Source organism: Orbicella faveolata, unplaced genomic scaffold (genome assembly GCF_042242905.1).
Source record: "Orbicella faveolata isolate gen_17 unplaced genomic scaffold, um_ofav_v1 contig_24, whole genome shotgun sequence".
Taxonomy (NCBI): domain Eukaryota; kingdom Metazoa; phylum Cnidaria; class Anthozoa; order Scleractinia; family Merulinidae; genus Orbicella; species Orbicella faveolata.
Window position 1 is genome coordinate 35,148,112 of NW_028301552.1, and position 20,998 is coordinate 35,169,109.

The 20,998-nt window shown below is 38.8% G+C and overlaps 1 protein-coding gene and 1 long non-coding RNA gene across 2 annotated transcripts; both read right to left on the reverse strand.

Moving 5' to 3' along the window:
• Positions 1–398: 398 nt before the first annotated feature.
• On the reverse strand, positions 399–12,699 carry LOC110056658 (spastin-like). The gene is made up of 17 exons (XM_089291046.1): positions 12,289–12,699; positions 11,337–11,429; positions 10,622–10,705; positions 6,801–7,108; positions 6,317–6,462; positions 5,596–5,624; positions 5,329–5,393; positions 5,096–5,170; positions 4,610–4,681; positions 4,089–4,164; positions 3,625–3,716; positions 3,391–3,470; positions 3,009–3,051; positions 2,632–2,711; positions 2,058–2,128; positions 1,935–1,975; positions 399–1,112 (listed from the first exon to the last, which is right to left on the reverse strand). Exons 1-17 carry the CDS (start codon positions 12,611–12,613, stop codon positions 993–995), a joined length of 1,800 nt encoding a protein of 599 aa, XP_089147172.1. The 5' UTR covers positions 12,614–12,699; the 3' UTR covers positions 399–992.
• LOC149111406 (uncharacterized) lies at positions 8,183–10,608 on the reverse strand. Its single transcript, XR_016207721.1, has 2 exons — positions 9,967–10,608; positions 8,183–9,168 (listed from the first exon to the last, which is right to left on the reverse strand). It is a non-coding gene; the product is annotated as an uncharacterized LOC149111406 (long non-coding RNA).
• Positions 12,700–20,998: the final 8,299 nt, after the last annotated feature.

The following is a 20,998-nucleotide window of genomic DNA, read 5'->3' on the forward strand; positions in this document are numbered from 1 at the left end:
ATTCCATCTACCCTCCTCAGCTGGAGTACAAAAGATAAGTTTTCGTCACGCAAAACTTTACTCTCTTTAAACCAGTGACCGACTTGGCTCAAGTACTAAGGGCTGGGTGAAAGACTTTTAGAAAGACTTTGAGAATATCTCTACGAACAAGAATTGATTTTGTCAATCTGGCTGCTGATTGTGCTTTAATTGTAAGAGTTTAAATCATGTACGAGACGGAAAAATATTAGAACATGGACCACCGAAGAAGCATACCAAACAAAAATATAGAGAGAGAGAGAGAAACGAAATTTCTCTTCGAGTGTTGAAGAATATTTTACGAGCGAGCGCAGCGAACGAGTGAAACATTTTTCAACACGAGAAGAGAATTGTTGAGTAAATTATAAAGAACCAACATCTCACTCCTTGTTTTATTTTTTATTGAGCCGATCCAACCATTCTTTGTATTTGCGTCAAACGCTTTTCTACAGGCGATAATAAATTAACGAGGATTCACCAACACAGATACGATCAGTCCTATCCAGCGGTCTTCTTTATTGGTTAGCTTTTCTTTAAAGGAGCTACGTCACGGTTCGCACATGTTGAATTTTTCAAGTTCACCGTTTGTAATCCGTGTTAATCTTCTCCATCCTTAACCATCCTTGTTTCTTTATGGTTTATTATTATCTCTTTGGTGTTTTTCTTTCTCGGTAAACGATTATTTTCAGGTTTCTTTCAATTTTAAGGTAATTTTGTACTCGTACGTGGCCAAAATGCCGTGGCAGAGTTCCTTTAATATTAAGCCCCATTCACATTAAAAGCAGTTTAGTTAACCTTGGTTTAAAGACGTTCTGTAGATAAAAGCTGGCTTATTATCGAAATTTTCAAGTAGCTTTAAAGTTCGTTAATCTTCAGGGTTTAACTAAACGTGTTCTGTTGGTGTAAACAGGGTGTTAATCACTCATTCTTTGTTCCATTTAAGCCGGTGCTCAGAAGTCCACTTCTGTCAGTCCCTAAGCACTGCTACCATAAGAACTGTTCCACTCCTCGAAGAATTTCAATGAATGGGGCGAAAGACTGGGTCGAATTACTCTCAATGAGTTTCTGAAGTCGCTATATTGAATATCACGAACCTGAAATGAAAAGAAAATTGTTCAAAAAGTTTCTTCTCGCAAGACTTCTCAACATAACATTCTCTTTTTAATATCAAAACTACAATCAACCTTAGCTGGTTTTTATGCGGGTCTTCTATCCTGGCCGAACTGGAATTTGGAGAATGATGTTGGTTTTTGTGGAGGGAGGAAAACTAGAGAACCCGGAGAAAAACACTTGGAGCAAGGCGAGAATCAACAACAGATAGGGCACCGGGGAGGAATCGAACCCAGGCCACACTGGTGGCGAGCGCTCTCACCACTGCGCCATCTCTACTCCTCTAATTAGCCCGTATCGATGAAACAGGCCAAGCTAAGACACAACTGGTTTTGGTTTGTTTCCTAATTGGTTGAAAAGAGCAAGAATTTCTTGAACATATATGTATTAGCTACACGAATGCAAAACCACTAAGTAAGATGTCAATTTGGCTGAGTATTCAGAATTCCTCTAAGCTCAAGGACGCTTTCCATTCGACCAAAAATGCCCGTTTGATTTTCCAAAATTTTACAGTGCCGAATGGAACAACATTTTTCGGAAAAGAGCACAACCTCAGGAGGTACAACCACATTTTCGAAAATTTCTCACCGAGAGTTTCTGTACCATTTGAGTTTGCTCCCGAAATTTCCAGAATATTCCGTTGAATGGTTCGCCTCGGAAATTCAGTTAACTTTCCCAACCACTGTCCGCACCATTTGCCCCCGTTTCAAACATTAATCCGGAATTTTTGGTCGAATAGAAGGCGCCCCAGTTTAAACGTTAGCATTCAAGTACCAAACAAAGGTCTTAAATATCGAATACTTCACCTTAGCTGCGTCCACGGACTGGATTTGGTCGGGTCGAAGTTCTGAAAACAGAGAAGAACACGCTGATTAGTTAGACTTTTAATTTTCAGTCATGAACTCATAATAACAAAACTCATGACCTACCCCTAATAGGTCCCAACGCTGCATCACGAGCGAGGGCTGTCAGGTCACTACCAGAGTAACCCTCAGTTTGCCTGTTATAAGTAAAAAACATAAAAATGCATTAAAACATCGTTCATACATGCATATACTGTACATTATGCAGTATGTACAATGGAACCTTTCCGTACCTCTTGCAGGCAGTAATAATCACCATGAAGAGAAACGAAAGGTAAAAGAGTTAACCCCCCATATAGGTTTGAGTCCCAACGTACCGCCCCCTCCCCCTTAATAAGGCCTATTTGGGGGAAACAACTCTCTTACACTCCGTCCTCTTCACATCACTTGCGAGTTGCATTTTCTTAAAAACAACTAACCGCTATGATTCGGACTTCTTGGTGGGTGTGCTTTATTAAAATTAGACTACGAGTAGTCCCTCTTTCGCTTTATCCATCGTGCGCGACGCGAGAGCAAACCACGAAAAAAACAATTGCCGCGCGAAATTTCGCGCGGCCATTTTTTTTTCTCGCGGCTTATTTACGGTCACGCTCGAAGGACTAAGCGAAAGATGGACTACTCGTCCTCTAAATCAACATACCTGGCTAACGTCTCCATTTCACTCTCAGATAGTGGATTGTGATTTTTTACTAGAAGCTTGTACAAAAGGACTTTCCTTGTCTGAAGGCAAAGAAAAAGCAAGAAATCAAAACTGGAAACTTATCTTGCGCGTCATTTTGGCATCAAAGTGATAACAGATCCCACTCGACAAATATTCATAACAACAATTTTGAAACTCGCTCCAGTTACCTGCGGAATTTCGGAATGGCCTATGTAATTTCGCATTCATAAAGCGTCTATACCATAGACAGTATAAAAATGTATCTTGGTTTTTGCTACTTTTATTGTGAAGACTTCATAAATGGCTTTTAATATACACAGCTTCCTACATATAAATCAAGAACAGCAAGTTCTAACCTCTTTGTCCGGTAGCGGTACATATACTCTTTTTACCATCCGCCTGCAAATCAAGAAAAAAACTAGACAGGTAAGTGAAAGTACATCAAGACTGCAGTGGTTGATTTATCACAGATTTTTCAGCTGAACGCCTAGCATCTATGAGAGATGCTGGACTCTGGATCAAGCTATCCTCCAAATTTCAACAAGCCCTGGTTAAGATCATTGTTGAGTTGTTGGGCAAGACACTTTACTCTCTCACAATGCGTGTCTTTATACAGGAGTTAACAGACAGGTACCGAGGAACTGTACGCGAAACCAAACAAAATGCCGCAAGTTTGTGTTACAAGCAAACAAGGGCATAGAACCACAGATCTACCAACAGGCTGTCCCACAGACCTACCTAAGAGCTGCATCATCAAGTTCTTGTGGCCTGTTAGTGGCTCCCATCACTAATATTCTCTCATTGGGGTCAGCAATAACCTGAAAAAAGTCCAAAAAAAAAAACCCTTGTCAACATTCTGATCAGAAATTCTACTCAGAAGCCATTCGAGGTAATGCTTAGTTTGCTTTTCGCTTTAACTGAGCAGGACTTTATTTCTCCATAGGCTTTATTACCAGCAATAAGAGTACTCACTCCGTCAAAAGACACTAGAAATTCTGTTTTCATTCTTCGACTGTGCTCTTGTTCGCCCTCTTTTCTCTCACAGAGTAAAGAATCCACTTCATCTGAAAAGAGCAAGTCCAACACACATTACAAAACACCCACGTGAAAAACGATTAGCTAAACATCAAGTGTTTGCCTCCGGCGTGGTGGTGGGGGGGGGGGGGGGGGGGAATTCGTGAAAAATCGGATGGGGGTGTGAGGCAAACTTCCCAAAACCCTTACCCAAACTTAAGACCAAAATCTGCGATTTTCCCTACCCTATTTATGACCTGACCAAAACTTTGATACCCTATTTAAGACCAAACTGACCAAAATCGATACCCTACATGTACTTCTAACCAAAACGGCTAGAAAACCATACCCTTTGGGATTGCAGATACTTATATAGCCCATATAAGGAAGTATCCCCCACAAGGGGGATTTGCTTTGCTTACCAATAAAAATTATACTTGGTTGAAGCTCTCTAGCGACAGCGAATAGAGCTCGAACAAGTTTTTCACCCTCACCAACCTGTCAGAGAAAACAAATTTCATTTAGCCGTGCGTTTGTGCTCTCATAATGCACAACATACTTGACAAGAACAAAGACAAATGGCACACAGGACCACATAAGACAACGTGAAGTGGCGTGACTATTGTCCTTGTCACGCTTTTACGTGTCCTGTAAGTTCTTCAGCACAGACATAAAGTCTAAGATCAAATCAAACTCCTTCGGTATTTTCACTTGAAAGTACAAGTACTTGTATGCCAAAATACATGTAAGCATATTCCAGATAAAATTCTCCGAAAATCAAACGGCTTGTAGCTCAGAAGATTCCTTCATTTACATTGGACTTATTACTTGGGAGGTGAGGTGGCCTCATGGTTAGTGCTCTCGTCTCTGGATCGAGCAGTCTTATATTAACTGATCTACACTACACATAACAAGCCCGCACGTAATATTACTGTACTCTTACCCATTTAGAAGTGAGTGAGGAAGCACTTATATTGAAAAACGTCGCTTTTGATTCACTTGCAACAGCTTTTGCCTAAAAAATGAAAAGAAATTCAAGAATCAATCTTGAGTTCATTTAGCACCCAGATTAACAACTTACAATTAATATTATGTTAGCATGAGCTAACAGAATGATGTTTCAGTGACAGAAATAGAGTTTGTGTATTTGTAAGAGAAAAATTGTACGATAGATGCCTCTCTTTCAAGATGCCTACTGTAATATAATCATTCTGACTTATGTGTTATTCACTGGTAAATATAATATCCACTTCTTGTAAATGTTTTTTTTTTTCTTTTTTTTTTCATCCTAAATAAAGTATGTACAAAGATCAAGTTTGGCTACACGATCACTGGACAAAGTACAAAGTTTGCTTCAAACCACTTAAATTGCATGTAAATGGTCAAAAGAATTAAAACTGTTTATGAGAAAAAATAACAGTCAGCTAACCAACATTGTTTTTCCATTTCCTGGGGGACCAAACAACAGAAGACCACGAGCTGGAGCTCTTAAACCAGTAAAAAGCTGTTCAGAAATATAAAAAGATATATACACTCAGTCATGTATGCAACATCATTTTAATTTAGGAAAAGAAAAAACATGAGAAAATAAATTATTAGGTGATGTCAATTATAGCTTTGTATAAAACCATTCTATAACATATGAAATGAAGGCTAGAGTACCTCAGGTCTAAGATATGGAAGGATTACAATCTCTTGAAGTAGTTTCTTAGCATTCTCTGCACCAGCTGTAAAATTAATTTAAAAAATGTTAGTAATAATAAGGCATTTTCCTGTGTAGTGTTTCTGAGTGTATATTTTCACAGACAGACAGACCTGTAAACAGACAGACAGACAGAAAAACAGACAGGCAGAGAGACAGAGAGAGAGTGCTTAGAGATGACTGGTCTAATTATATAAGCTGGAAATCAACATCATGGAGGAATTTACCTATGTCATCAAAGTGCACAGGGGACCCACTGAAATAAAAAAAATATAAAATGTAAAGTCTGTCTAAAAGATGGTCTATGACAAACATCCAATAAAATATAATTTTATTTACTTTTGATGCAGTAATTTCATTTTCACTGTTAATCCATTAGAAGTGTAAAGATATGCCAACTAACGATATGATACATATTACAGTACACTTCATGAAGGTGACCCAAAATCAGTACTAAAACTAGTTACTGACAAATGACCAAAAAAGTCCATAACAGGCAGCTCTTGCTACTGAAATTCAGCCAATCAATCTCTCAGAGTCATCACCACAGAGTACACCTGTGACCATTTTAAGTGGGCATTCTCAGTTGCTCGAGAATGCCATGGAACAATGTATTGAATTGATCAAATAATTCAGCACTAGCACTAAACCAACTGGTACTTATAAAGAACTAAGAGTAGTGGTTCACATGCAAAACAAATTTCAAAAACACAATCCATATTTTTTTATGACCTCTAGTCTCTTTAATTAATCCAGAAACGCTAACGTCCTCACATTACAAGCTACAATGTACATGTACAAGGTACAATCTACATGTAGTTTCTGAACTGTGTCCCACTAGAGGTCCAAACCAAAACACTAGGCCAAGGTGAATCAAGAACTTTGGTGACCCATCACATTATTTGCATAACAATGCTTGTATCTACACACATTGCTAAATACATGTACCTTTCTATTATTTCATCCAAGATGTGATTGGCTAACTTGGAATCAATGTTTTTGATGTGTGAAATTTTTTTCTTGTAGTCATTTATTTGCTTCAATCTGCCATCCTCTGCACCAGCTGTGACACCAGACCTTCCTGGAGGTTTGGCCTAAAAGAATAAATTATATTAGCAGTGCGTTTCAATTATAACAATAATAATAATAATAATAATTACAACAATAATAATAATAATAATAATAATAATAATAATAATAATAATAATAACAATATTTACAGAAGCTGACTGCTGATTGCTTCTAAAACATACCAATGAACAAATGCAGCTGTACTCTAGTGTACATATACATTCATACAATGCAGCTCAATATACAGCCAACACTTTGCCAGCATGGATTCTTCCAAAAACTTGATGTAAGCAGAGATTGACTAGGGTAGACTGCACTGAAGCATTCAGAACCTCACACACAACCAAAAACCAACACTCACCTGTGTGGGGTTTCTCCTGCTTGTCAATGGACTGCATCCTGATACAGTAGGTCTAACACTTGGCACACTAGACAAAGGATTTGTCTTTTTGACTGTGCAACTTACACCTTTAGAAGCCGGTTTAGATGCACCATCTTTGGGATTTGCTGTTTTCCGAAGCACTGCAGCATTATCTTTTGTTGAAGATGGTTTACTAACATTATTCTTTGGACGTGCTGTTCCTTCAGCTTTGACTTCTTCTGCCATTTCTTCCATAAGCTTAGCAGCTTCTTGATCATCAATGGTAGATGCTGATAACAACAGGGCCACTGAAAGGAGAAGGAAAAAAGGTCAAGGCTCATGACATGAAATTGTACAAAATGAACAACACATTAGGTAACGTCTGTTTTCAAGTTGTCAGTTCTTGCATTCTGGACACAAGTTTGTATGTGGGACATCAGGCATGGGGTAACATGGAGCATTGCTCCTCTCTCTATCCCACCTCCACTGCCACCCCCAGTGCATTCTCATCCCCAGAGCCTCCGTTTCTTTTGGTCACGTGGTCGGAGAAACGGAGGGCTCTGGTAGCAGCCATTACTGGATGTCCGTAAATCACGGACATCCGGTAACGCATGCGTAATTTTGGCCTGCATATCTGCTCATGCTCAGAAACTAATCCTGAGGGAGGGGAGCGAGGAATAGAGAGTATTCTTCAGATGTAAACAGATCAGAACGCTGACATGTGTTTTCACTTCGCTGAAGTTAGGCGATTTAGAGTTAAAAAGAGAGTAGAAAGCGGCCTTAAATGCCGTCGCCGCTTCAAACACGATTGCCAGCTTGTGTAATATTTTACCAATGGGTTTCGCGGTGCATTTTGTGGTGGACCGTCCAGAAAAATTCAGTAATCGATAGCTGTGTTCTTGTTGTTTCTTCTCTTCATATTCGATAAAAAGGAGAAGTTTAAAGAGCGAGGTGCAGTTGTGAAAGTTTTCAAGCAAAGTAATCAGGATACGGCATGTATTACGTCTATCGATGACACGGTAAAATTTGTTTATGGACTCACGGAAGCGTTTGTGGAAATCAGCCGTGGAAATTGCATCACTGACCAGAGGATTTAAATATAAGCCGTGCTGATAGATGAAGGAAAAATTTTTTAATGGTAAGAACTATTTACTTCCTGGTTATTTACATAGGTTTGTAAGCTGCAGCAGAATAAAAATCTGTTGAACTCAGGAAAGTTTTGTTGTATTGGAGTTTTGCTCATGTTTCCTTGCAAGGAATGTAATAAAGGTGCTCACTTTCATATGATCTTTCATGTCCTCATTTTTTCAAGTAACCCCATTCTGTTCTATTTTTTTACAAAAAAGGGTCTTACACAATCAACAGATCATTAAACTGTCAAATTAAATCAATCGATCAACTTTTATTGTGCATTATTTACAGAATTAATTTACATCAGTATTATAATTAAATAAATATGAGAGGAGAAATCTATTTTGTATATGGCTATGGAAAGAATAAAAAAATATGTATGTGGTAACCAGGGTATAGGGTAAGAATTGGCCTTTTGAAGTGGTTACAACCGTGTTAAGAAAAACGCCAAGAAAAAAAATAAAAGTCCTATGCCAGTTGTTATTGAGTGGTTATATATGTGTGCTGGGGGCTTCCATAATGGCTCTGCAGCAATTTTAATTAGCTTATCTGGAACATCTAATGATGGTTTTTGTACATTCAGGCTTGAGAAAAGCCTGTAGACATGACAAAACTAGATATAGGGCTATTCCACCATTTTGTCCCCCATCCCCCACTGCTTTTGTCGATGTAATTGTTTTTGTTCATTTTATACCTTTCAACCAGCTTATACAAAGCTTAATCTTTTGGGTGCTTTCAACAACAACAACAACACCAGTTTATTTCAGTATTCCCATATGAGTACATGGTGTTACCAAAAATATAATACAGCTAAAATGATGTAACTATAACAATAGTATCTGGCATTGGTATACATGTAGAGGTTCCTGATGTGAAGAGAGTGATTCGTATTGGTGTGCCTCAATGTACATTAAGGAAGATTTTTTTTAGGAAACTGCATGAACAAAATGAATGGGAAACAATGCAATGACATTGCTCTTTTACAATTCATGTTACTTCGTGGTAATAAGGCTCTTCAGCCTGTTATACAACCATGTGCAACAACAAATCTCAATGTATACTTTCTACGTCTTGTAGTTGATCAGAACATCAGCCACATAGCTTTACTATCAACAATGGTTCTTTCTCCATCTCCTTTTTTTTTCAGTATTATTTATTGAACTGCAAGAGCAACATTCCTATTTCAATTATCCATAAATGGTCATCCTTCAAGGAATTTATGTAGCACTATTATGGTCTGAAAATTAACAAAGAATAGTAAATAATGGCAGGAAATAAATTATCTTTCAAAGGCTAACAAAAAGATTATGATATTTTTCTTATGGGGATATTAATGTAACTCTGTACACCTTTAATGTTTGATTTGTTTTTAGTAAAGATAATTGCCACATTACATTTGGAAACCCACTAGTCCTGATGATTCGTTATCAGCATGCAGTTATACATGTATAAATAATTGTCTCATATTTGTTCACAGTTATTTGCATGGATGATAAATTATTGTTATTTACTGATTAATGTTATTGTGATGGAATAAAGTTTTGCTAGTTGCAGTTGCTTCCTAACTAAAGTGGGGAGAGAGGAAAGGGCCTCAAATTTCAGCTTTGGTCATCTATGGTTATTTACCTTTACACATCATTTTCACAAGTAAATTCTAAAAAAAATAATAAATAAATTTGGGTGAAGGCTCTAAAGCAAACTAAACTCTTGCCTGACCACAAAAGGTTTGTTCGTGTTTTTTGGGGGGAGACTATAGGGGAGGTCTCAATAATAAAGAGAGGGGAGCTAAAAAAAAGATATTATATATATCTATAACAGCAGAAGCTTCTTAACAGATAGTACAAGATACATACATAACAATATGTGGAAGAAACAAACCAAACTTCATGTTCAGACCATTTGCTACAGCATCCAGGTACGTAGCAGAGTATTATAACACGGACCTTTGACTCATTTTGGCAATTTAATATCAATACATTTTGGACTGCTAGAATCTGATCTCCTTGATCTTTCAGAGAGAGAAAAACACACTCACCTTCGCATTTCCAGTGCCACATTTGCTTAGCAAGAGTGATATTTCTTCGTCTTTTCACTCCGGCTCTAAGTTTCCTTTTGAGCTTTTCATAAAGGAAGACAAACGTTTCTTAAAACCCACTGCCGATTCGAACTTAATTTTATGATTTCTTGGGGTATGGTCAGCGACAGAGTAATTGTTGTATTAGCTGGTTGATTCTCCGAGTTCTAAACGTTTCTTCCCACCTTCTCCGCTGCTACAACAAAGGGCGATGATTACGATCATGAATGACATCGTTGCAGGTGACGTACTCCTTTGGTTACGTGGAAACTTTAACGATTCCTTCGGATCGATCGGGAAAGGTCACCATTTGTTTTTTCGTAAAGCGCGCCTGTGTCAACTGAGCGAAGGTGCCGCCATCCGGGCCGGAAGTAAAATGGAATGCGTAAAGCTTTATAATTTTCATTTCTGCTGCGCATTCATTTTTTGTCAGCCAATGAAAAACTTCGAATTTTTGGGTGCGTCCAGAGCTACTCGTCAACAACATTTTAAGACGAGTAGCACTGGGGACGAGAATGCCCCCAGTGCTGCAGGCCCCCTCTCTGAACCCTGGCCTTCCAGCCTCCTTGCTTGGCCCGTTCATTATTCTACAGAAAATGGATTGAGCTGCACATACCTAATTCATCTAATCTTTCTCTTGTATTCTTCAGGTTTGATTTCATTTTATCTTGAAGTTTTCGTGCTTTCTGCCATTCCTCACCTGTAAAAAATGACATGTGAAATTTTAGATACATTGTACTACTGCAGTTACAAACTATGATACTGTATGTTCTTGTGCTTGACTGTAGCATCAAACCATAAGCAATATTTGAAACTCTCATGAGGTACTACAAGAATTATAATTTACTGAGTGAGATACATTTGTTTAGTGGATTAAGTCTACATTTGGGCCAGGGGCCCATACAGTCCCTGCTTATCCTTGTTCCTGTAGCACTTAAAAACAACTAGGAGTATTTCTACACGTATTCCTGTCCACTCAAATGGGATGCTAGTCCACTGCAGGGTTACCCCCCCCCCCCTCCCAGCATTATTACTGGCCCATACCTATTTATACATGTGGGTGGAGAGAGGCACAGCAAGAGAAAATGTCTTGCCCAAGAACACAAAAGAATAACCCCAGCCAGGAACAGAACCTGGATCACTCAATGTGAAGTCCTGGACGCTAACCATAAGGCCACCATGGCTCTGTTTAGTGTAGGTAAGAAATGAGTAAGTCATGTCAGAAACCCTAGTTACCTTATGCAACAGTGTGAACTTCCACTGCATATTTATTGACTCAACTCTATCTTCAGCGAAATTCTTTTTAGCTGCATTAAATAATACACAAGTACCTTCTTCATCACAACTTATTTGAAGACCAGTCTCCAACTCATTTATTCCTTTTTTGTAAAAATCCACAGCTCGTTTCTTTGTTGCCAGGCCTCCTTTAAATAGTACAGTACAAAACAAGTTCAGGCCAATATAACCTTACACATATGCCTTAATAACATCTATAAATACATCTCTTCATACACATGCTATAAATAAGTAAGCACATAAAGCCAGACAAAAAAATTAAACAGCTTATTTACACCGTACAATGTGTGACAGTTGTTTAAATACTCAAATATAAATGTAAATGTCTTCTCTCAAAATTTCACATGCATGTACAGTTGAATCTAGTCTGAGTGCATCCAGACTTGATTGCCACGACAGTCTGTGCTAAAAGTGGTCACATTTAACACATCACAATTAAACAAATAGTTTCCAAGTTAACCAGTCAAAATCATTAATCAGATTTTGAGGTAGTATCATTTTGTCATTAGAGAGCAAATGATTTTTTTTAGCACTCTCACTATTCAAGATTAAGTTGTCTCTTTCAAGAGTAAGTCATCAGAACAGATGACATTATTTGCTCATGCATAGCAATGTAATGTGAATTTCTACCCAATTAAAAATGACAAGTAAAAATAATTATAACCATTTATAATAATCATTATAATAGCAACATAACTTGTTACAGACCAATTCACGCATCAATGATCGTGAGATGCAAATAAGTGATCCTAATTTTGCATTCTGCAGTTTAAGCAAAACATTTCACATACGTCATGTACATACAGACAATCATGTTCAGAGATTATTGCAGATGAAATCCAGTTTAATTCATTGCAAAACACCAGTGTTTCCGAGCTTATAAAAGTGAAGAGGTAGAGTTGATTTAACTTAATCGGACCCTTACATGTAAGCTTACATAAAAGTTCAAACTTCATAATAAGCGCCTTAAACTTTCAACATTTTTACCTCCTTCCTCATCTATCTGCAAAGCCTTCGCAATGTATCCATAAGCTTGCTTATGATGTGCTCGAAGACTAACTATTTCTCCTGGTAACCCCTCGTCGCTTTCATCCACGGAGTTTTGAGATTTGCAAGGTCCCCTGTCTCGAGGAGACCGAGAGGCCATGTATGAACTTCGTGTGACTTGATATCGATGTGATCTGTTTACCTTCTTCTTTTTAGTGCCGAACAATTTTGACCAGAGCAAAGTTACAAACACAAAGTATAGTGTATTCCATAAGGATACGAATGGAGAAGCTACCAGTGACAGGTAACTGCCATTATGATTCATTTAGGGCAATGTAACTCATAACAAACTATTTCACTTCCACTTTCTCTTTGATAAGTGGAGATCAGCGGTAATTTCCAAGGTACCGATGTATACGTCATGTATAGTACACAAATTGGCTGTTCTTGGATTAAGGTTGTCCGGCAATACAGCTTTCACTGTAGTTAGTAGATTACTGTAAACTTCTGAAACTGTTGGACCCCTCCGACCCCCGGAAAGTAGCGACTCCCCGAAAGTAACGTTCAGTTATTGTGGTCACTAATAAATCCCGAAAGTAACCCGCGGGTCGTTACTTTAGGAAGTTTACGGTATGTGAGTAACTGGTACGCAACGAAAGTTTCGTTGTAGGGAAAATTCTCTTGAGTCCACGATATGCTAAAATGAGTCTATTAATGTACTAATGAATTTCACTCACCTCAACGTAGAGTTGTCATTTGTGTCTTTGACTAATGGCCGAAACCAGTCTCTTACTTCTGTATGACGCGAGCTTAACGTAAATTAAAAGTCCTCCCGAATTAATTTTAATTAACGTTGACCGAATCTGAAAGCCGCGCATGAAAAGTCTGAAAAGCCCCACATGTCTTTTAAAATGAAAGAAAAGGCATTGAAGTGAGATCACTTTTCTCACCGGAGACTGCATTGAAAATCCAAGAAAATACCCGGCACCATCACAGATTGTCTTTAAGCTAATAAATTTGTGGTTATCCTGAAAAAAATTGCTCCGAATACATTTTTCGTTCCTGGAAACCATAATGTAGCTCCATCAAATATTGTAAGAGGCTAAATTAAACAAACTTATCATTGTTTTTATTTGTGAGCAACGAAGAAAAAAACCGTCTCTTCCGCCCATGACCGTTTCCATAACATTTAGCTCTTATTAACCGAGCAGGAGGTCTGTATGGGAGAATCTTGACCGAGGTCGTGAGTACAGACCGAACGCAGTCAGGTCTGTACACACGACCGAGGTCAAGATTCTCCCATACAGACCTCCTGCTCGGTTAATAAGATGTTTATTATATGGCACAAACAAGATCAAGCTGGTTTGTACTAACTGACATTTTGCTTGCGAACGGCGATGAGCTGAATTTAATTCTGCCAAAGTTTGCTCGTCCTCTTTATTTATTTATTTTTTTCTTATCAGGCTTTTTAGCACTTCCATAAATAAATATTGTTAGATGAAAATGGTCAATGATTTTGTATTTTAGTTTGCGACTTTTTCACTGCAAAGCATTACCGGTCTAGATGCCGGTCTAGATGGGAAAATCTAGATCGCTTTCAATAAAGATTTCAACCAATCAAATTCGTGAATTTGGTAGTTCCCAGTCCTTGTGAGACAGAGCCATATAATAAAGTGCGATATTGACCGCCAGCCGTACTGCGGTAGCAGGCGCCGCATACAAGTAAGGGCTTTCAATTTATGATAGCTCGGATACTACAAATTGAGATAAATTATTGATTGACGAATGTACGTTATCAGATTAAAACGTACCTTTTCTTGCAATCTACGTTAGGTATAATAAGTCGTTAAATTGCCGTGTTCAAACATGCATTACAGTACAAACAAGTTTAACCAGTAAGCTTAATATATCAGTGGAAAAATTACTTCATTGCGATTGGCTCAAATGATTTTTCCTCTGAATGTTATCACATTTCGATTATTGGAAAATATGATTATCTTCGACCGGTTTATGCCTTGTATTATATCTTCTTCGACCCACGTAAACGCTCATTGGACACTCACTCATTTTGTATGCGTTTCCATTTGGTAAGCAATACGAGAGGAAACAAAGGGTCTCATTATAACCAATCGAGAAAGAAATTGTTTTGTAGCATTAAATGGCGGTAAATACTGAAATTATTTAACTGTGCAGGTGCTTCCACATCTATATGTAGACTCTTTGAAGGTCTTTCAATTCAATTTTCTAAAGAAGCTATTTCGGCCTCCCGTCGATACATTATGCACTACAGAGGGGGAAGATTTTCCATGATCTGAAATGTGGTGTAAAATGCAGCTTTATCTTCCATTCTTTGCTTTATTTCTCGTAATTCCTCCAAGGGCCGAACAAAGTCAACTTGACGGAAGCCCTGGTTTAAAGCGAGGAGTTTATGTGCAGGGAAATCGTGCTTCGTACGGCAATTTTGCAATGGACAAGTTTCATCGTCTTCAATTATCAGTTGGTTCATCAAGTGTTGTGAGCAATTACAGAGAATGTGCTCTGAGCTGTGTTAACTCGCCGCCATGTTCTTCGTTTAATGTGGCCTCGTCTCTTGGTTCAGACGGAAAATACCGATGTGAATTGTTAAACGAAGACAAGTATTCTGCGAACCCAGGCCAGCTTGTCAGCTCGCAAGAACACCATCATTACAGCATCAAGGTATAAGGACCTTCTTCAAGGTTTCCCCTATACAGCTAAACTTGAAAATCCTAAGCCATTTGTGAACGATTATTAGAAAAGTAAGCATTACCACAAATAAGAAAGGAATGCTTCCACGCTTTTAATCTAGGTGATGGTCATACATAACAGTTTAAGCACTGTTTTGAATAATTTTATTTCAGTAACTAAAGAATATAAAAACCTTGCAACTAAACTGACACCAACTGCACGGCCTTTCCGTTTAATAGTTCAACAAGCCTGTCTTTTCAGCCGGCTCTGAATAAAACGGTGGAGATATTTTTTCTTTAATTCGTCTACTGGCTTTTTTCACTTGGTAACCGTTGACAATCAACGCGCATGCATGCAGCCTCCACTAGAAATGTATACAAGTTGACTAAACCAATTAACTTTGCTAAATTTTAAAGCCCTTCGGTTTTGACAGAATTGAAGAAAGAAATAGTCCTGCGTTGCAATTATGAAACTCACTTTACGTTTTTAATTTTTTTTTTTTTTTTGGTTTTAGTTTTGAATATAAAAAGGAATCTAAAAACAGTACTGAAACATGACGGGTTTGAATGAAATTGTGTTTCGCGGCGATTTATTTGACCACCCGGTAGGTTGCCCACAACATTGAAACAACCTACCTTAACAAATTAGTTCAAATTGCTAAATGTGTCTTCCACCGGCAACAAAAAATTTGCACCTGGTAGATTTTGCAGAAATGAGGCGTTAATTACGGACTGCACTAGATCCGTTAGCTCTACATACAAGATGCTATTAAATTGTAATAATCTTTCTTCCAAGTTTATGATTACTTACGAGACCAGGCCAACATTGTTGACTATGTAGCACAGCGTAAGCGTAATGAAGTAAAGGCCCAAAATTCATGAACCTTATTTGAAAAATTCACGCTTTTCGGTACTCTTATTTATTTCTTGACAATTTTTATTTGTTTTGCTGCTTTTCAAATCGATTTACTGAGCGTTTTTTCTACAGACACCATGCTCAAGTTTTCCGTGTCGAAACGGTGCAAAGTGCGTTCCCAATTACGGTGAAAATCAATATTATTGTGACTGCACTCCCGGCTACAATGGAAGATATTGCGAAACAGGTGAGATGAGGTTCATGTTCAATTTAAACTTCTGAAAAAGCATTGAATCGACTTTGCAAACTTAATTCTGCTCCTGAGAATCTGGGAAACAGGAAAAAAGAAATATATTTTTAGGAAAGCCGTTAACTTCATGATCGCACGATACGCTCAGGTACATAACTCACACGGGAGAAGGAATTCAAAGTTCTTGGTTTTGAACACGACTGTGTTTTCTTCGAAAGGTCGTGTAAGTCACACAGTCTGTCCTCAATTTACATTTGACGTACTTTTATCGCTTTTCATATTGGAAACAATCAAAAAGCTTCAAAACGTTCACTGCAGTTATGTACTGCTTATATTAAAGAACTCATAAAAGTTCTGTGCGTGCAACTTGATACACGCGTTAATTCCTGATTTAATTCACCCAGATATCAACGAATGTTTCAGTAATCCCTGTTTAAACGGAGGAACGTGTGTTGACCAAGTTAATGAATATCTCTGTAACTGCCAAGATGGATATGGCGGAGTGCACTGTCAAACTAGTAAGTACTCCACCCATGTTCTGTTGCTCATCTCTGACAGTACATCGCGTACTTTTTCGTCACTAATTTTCCCACAATTGAATACCACACTGACTACAGCTGTTTTGAGAGAGGTTGTCCTTGTGCCACAGTGCCGAACGAAATTATGGGTAAGGGTAATTTACCGTTTTTGGATAGAATTTAGTAGTTCACAGTGTTTCATCGACATGTAATATGTATATAAGACATCGCAGTGAATGGATGATCAAGGAATGCAGTTCTCGGAATATATAAAATGCCTCATTGCTTCGCTTTATTTTTACACCTTTTTTGTCAAATCTTTCTCAAAACAACTGCATAAAATTTTGCAATATCCCTGGGGTCATCCGATAACTCAACGCTTACACTCAGGCTTGTCATTGGCGCTAAAAAATAAGGCGTTTTCACATGACGTCACGGCAGCCACATTGGTGTTCCAAAACTATGAAACGGCGGCCAGGTTGGTGTCCCAAACTTGTCCTGTGGGAGTTAAACTCTTTTCTTATGTAGAAACTTATTTTTGTTTCAATAAATTTGCATGGCTGCTGGCCTCGTGAGTGAGAAGGCTTTATAATACCAGCGTCTTCCTCCCGGACTTCGCTCTATAATACCAGCGTCTTCCTCCCGGACTTCGCTGATCGGTCTTTCAGTTTTAAATAAAGCTTCTTTTTTTTTTATAGTTTCATTTCTGCCCAACGGTTGCGAATGTAGTAACTATCGATAGACAATAATTCATGCAAAACAAAGACTTCACTTGACAAAGAGTTGTTCATTTGTGATATCAGCAGATATGTCTCCTTTCTTCAACTGTTAGGCACCTTTAATTTACTTACAAACCAACACCATCGCTTAATTTGCTGTGCAATACAGTAACAACCCTTAATTAACACCGCCACCCCAAATACGATTTTAACTAAGCTGACATTTTATCTTTTTCAGTGCTGAGGTCATGTCAGGACGCGCATGACATATCCAAGTACGTCAATTATAATAACAAGTCGATCTTATAAAATTTGTCTTAAGAGAGCTCAACTATAGCGTTAACTGGACTCTGAAGTCAAAGAAAATCATCATTTTTTTGGTGACCTTCCAGCCTCGACCATTCTTTTGACGTTTTTGGCCAACAGAGTCGTGAACATTTTTTTACACTCTAGAAAGGAGTAATCCTGTAAAATAGAGGCGGGAAGTTACCAAAATCTTTCTCGGAGGATTTTTGGGTTAGAAATGTTTTCGTTGGTAACTTTTTTGAGGTTTACAGTTTTAGGAGTTGAGAGAACTATGCATCGGGCTCTGGACACGTTACATTTTGTTTCGAAAAACATCTTTATAAACATGGAAGGTTTGCAAAATTGCATCATGATTACGAATTCGGAGAAGCTCAAGCGTAGAAGACCACAATAGCTTTCACTAGATTTGAACGGTAACGCAAACTAAACATGACACACAGATGGAACTCTTAGACTGGGCTAAAATCTTTCAATGTTCGACTCCTGAAACCTACAAGTTTTCGAAGTAATGTTTGCACGGTCTCTGTCTGGAATTACAGATCAAACCAAGATCAGGTGGTTACTCTTTTTCTTGGTTCAACAATGACTACAGTTTACTGTCATATGGGAGACTTTGGATGTGGAGATGGGGGATGGACGCCGGTCATGAAAATGGATGGAAACAAGGTATAACATTTATCAAACTGATTCTTTGTATGTCCTTGTCTGCATTGCACTTCCAGCAACTCTGCCATTCTTGTACGCCTCCAGGTGTGCTGGTATTTCCCTCTTTTGCGATACCCCCGTGGGTTCCCCTCCGGCTCTTCTAGGCAATATAAAACATTATTTTTAGTGGTGTTTTTCATGTGATCTTTCTCAGAGCACCTTTCATTACAATTCAGCATACTGGAGCAACACAAATTCCTACAACACACCAGCGTGGGAGACTGGGTTTGACACTCAAGAGGCCAAGTTACCAACCTACTGGAACACACCCTTCTCAAAGATCTGTCTCGGTATGAAGATCAGCCAGCAAATCAAATTCATTGTCGTGAACAAGCAGGCTAGTTCTCTGTACTCGCTGATCGCTGATGGCCAAATACGCCTTACCTCGCTGGGCCGCGACTCATGGATATCGCTGATGGGTTCATATGGCTTCTTGCTACCCAATTGTAACAGAGAGGGTTTCAACATACTCAGCGATAACGCTTCGATGGGTAAAGCTCGAATCGGTATCATTACAAACAACGAAAATGACTGCGCAACTTCTGACTCCAGAATTGGATTTGGAACGGGAGGGCTACATAACGATGCTAGCACGTTTGGAAACCAAGATCAAACAGCCACAGGATATATCTTGGTGCAGTGAGATGGAACTAGCAATAAAATTTGATCAGTACACTGATCCCCGTGAACACGACCGCTGAAATATATATATATTGTTGGATTTTATTAAAGCGTTTTAGTGTGAACATTTTCCGAAAATTTCCGAAGATTTCCGAAGATTCCCGAAGACAACCGAAGATTACCAAGGACTTTCGAGGAAAGCCCGAAGATTTTTCGAACATACATGAACAAATCTAAGTAGTTTTAGGGGTCAACTTGATATCAGTGAAGTCATCAATATCTTCACTAGTGAGGATATGGAAAATACGCCACCCGACGGCCCGGATGTGGTTTGGTATGAAATTTACGAGTAGTGTATTTTCCAGTAAAATACTTAAATGCTTACCCAAAATACGAATTTTGGGTAAGCTCGACCTAAAATTACTGAATGTTAGGTTTCACACTGCAAGAATATTTTTTTCGATAACGGAAAATAGTTAGTTCTCCAAGAATAATGCAATAAATTAAGAAAATTTTTACCGCTTACACCAACACTGACATAACAATTCTTATGTCTCACACAGTGATAAGCTAACCATTTCAATGACTCTAATACCACTTTCAAACGGTTATCTTGATGATAATCTAATTTACCAATTTTCTGTCACACGTACAGTATATTTCGTACAAGTTATGTAATTAAATACTTTAAATTGAAAAAAAATAATCTTTCCTCGTAAGACAATGATAGCAATTAAAGGGAATAACATAATAAATACTTTAGAGCTAAGAAAAAAAAAATGAACCCTTCTGAAGTTCCCCAAGGGGACCCTCAAAAATATGGATCAAGAATCGTAGCATATCAAAACGAAGATGTAAAAGAATTAAGAGGGTTGCGCAGCATTACCTACCGCACTGTTATAGAACAACGTAACGGAGCAAGCAGGAAGAGAAAAACAAACAGACAGTTCTCGGAGGCTTTTCACCAGCTAGATAAAGATACTTTTTGTTTATCAACTGTGGGACTGATTGCGTCCACTCTTGGAACTGAAATGTCTGGATCGATGTAGTTGCATGGTGTCTCAATGCCAAAACTGTCTTGTTTTACGATCTGTTACCTACAAACTACAAGTACTCATAACCACGCATGAAGAGAAGAGAAAATTCTTTTCAAATAACTTACTGCTAAGCCTAATTGGAAATTCTGCTCATACAACCGCCTCTCTTCACTCCGCTCTTGATTGGAAAGGGTCCGAGGAAGATCCATCGTACTGGACGGTGCCCTGCATGTCTTCATAAATAGATGTGATTATCCTCAGAAGCTTAGAGGGACATTCAATCTTCTGTAGAAGAATGAAAAGGCCTTTCCTGCTGACCAGGTCAGGGGCCTTGGTGAGGTCGATGAATGCAACGTATCTCCAAAATATATACATGCACAGAAGCGATGGCATTTTCTCCACTCTAGTCCAACATTGTGCCAAAACCAAAGTGCGACAGGTTGTCATACTCGAGATGCTCCTTGCAGACAAGTCAGCTCTGCCGGCTCACTCCGAAGAGGAGCTTCAGCGACTCATCGACCTCTTCGCCCACGTGTATAGCGTGTTTGGCTTCACTATCAGGCTAAACAAGAACAACATCATGGGCCAAGAAATGAGCAGCACCTCAAGCATCTCCATTGGTGACTTCACACTCCAGGTCGTCGAGGACTTCTTGTACTTTTGCTCCACCACCTCCAGCAACGCCGAGCTCAGCAAGCGGAACTGATAAGCAGTAATGACCATGGCCCGCCTGGCAATGAGAGTCTGGGTCAACCCCATGCTGACCATCAACACCAAGATGCAGGTGTACTGAGCCTGAGTAATTATATAAGAGACTCTCTTTCCCGACCAAGAACATAGGGTCAGCACCTTTCATCTGCACAACCTCAGGAGGATTCTGGGTATCAGATCGTGTACCAAACAAGAATCTCCTCGGTCAGGCAGGCACCCCCAGCATGTCCCAGCGCTGCCTGAGTGAACGACGTGCGAATCCCCAAAGCCACCCTGTATGGC

What these genes read in the sequence shown, in the direction of transcription:
- LOC110056658 (XM_089291046.1), bottom strand. Translation starts at nt 12,613, where the DNA reads ATGAATCATAATGGCAGTTACCTGTCACTGGTAGCTTCTCCATTCGTA. An exon ending in AATAAGTTGTGATGAAGAAG is followed by an intron (nt 10,706 to 11,336) that starts GTACTTGTGTAT and finishes CATTTTTTACAG; the next exon opens with GTGAGGAATGGCAGAAAGCA. An exon ending in AGAAAGATTAGATGAATTAG is followed by an intron (nt 7,109 to 10,621) that starts GTATGTGCAGCT and finishes TTCTCCTTTCAG; the next exon opens with TGGCCCTGTTGTTATCAGCA.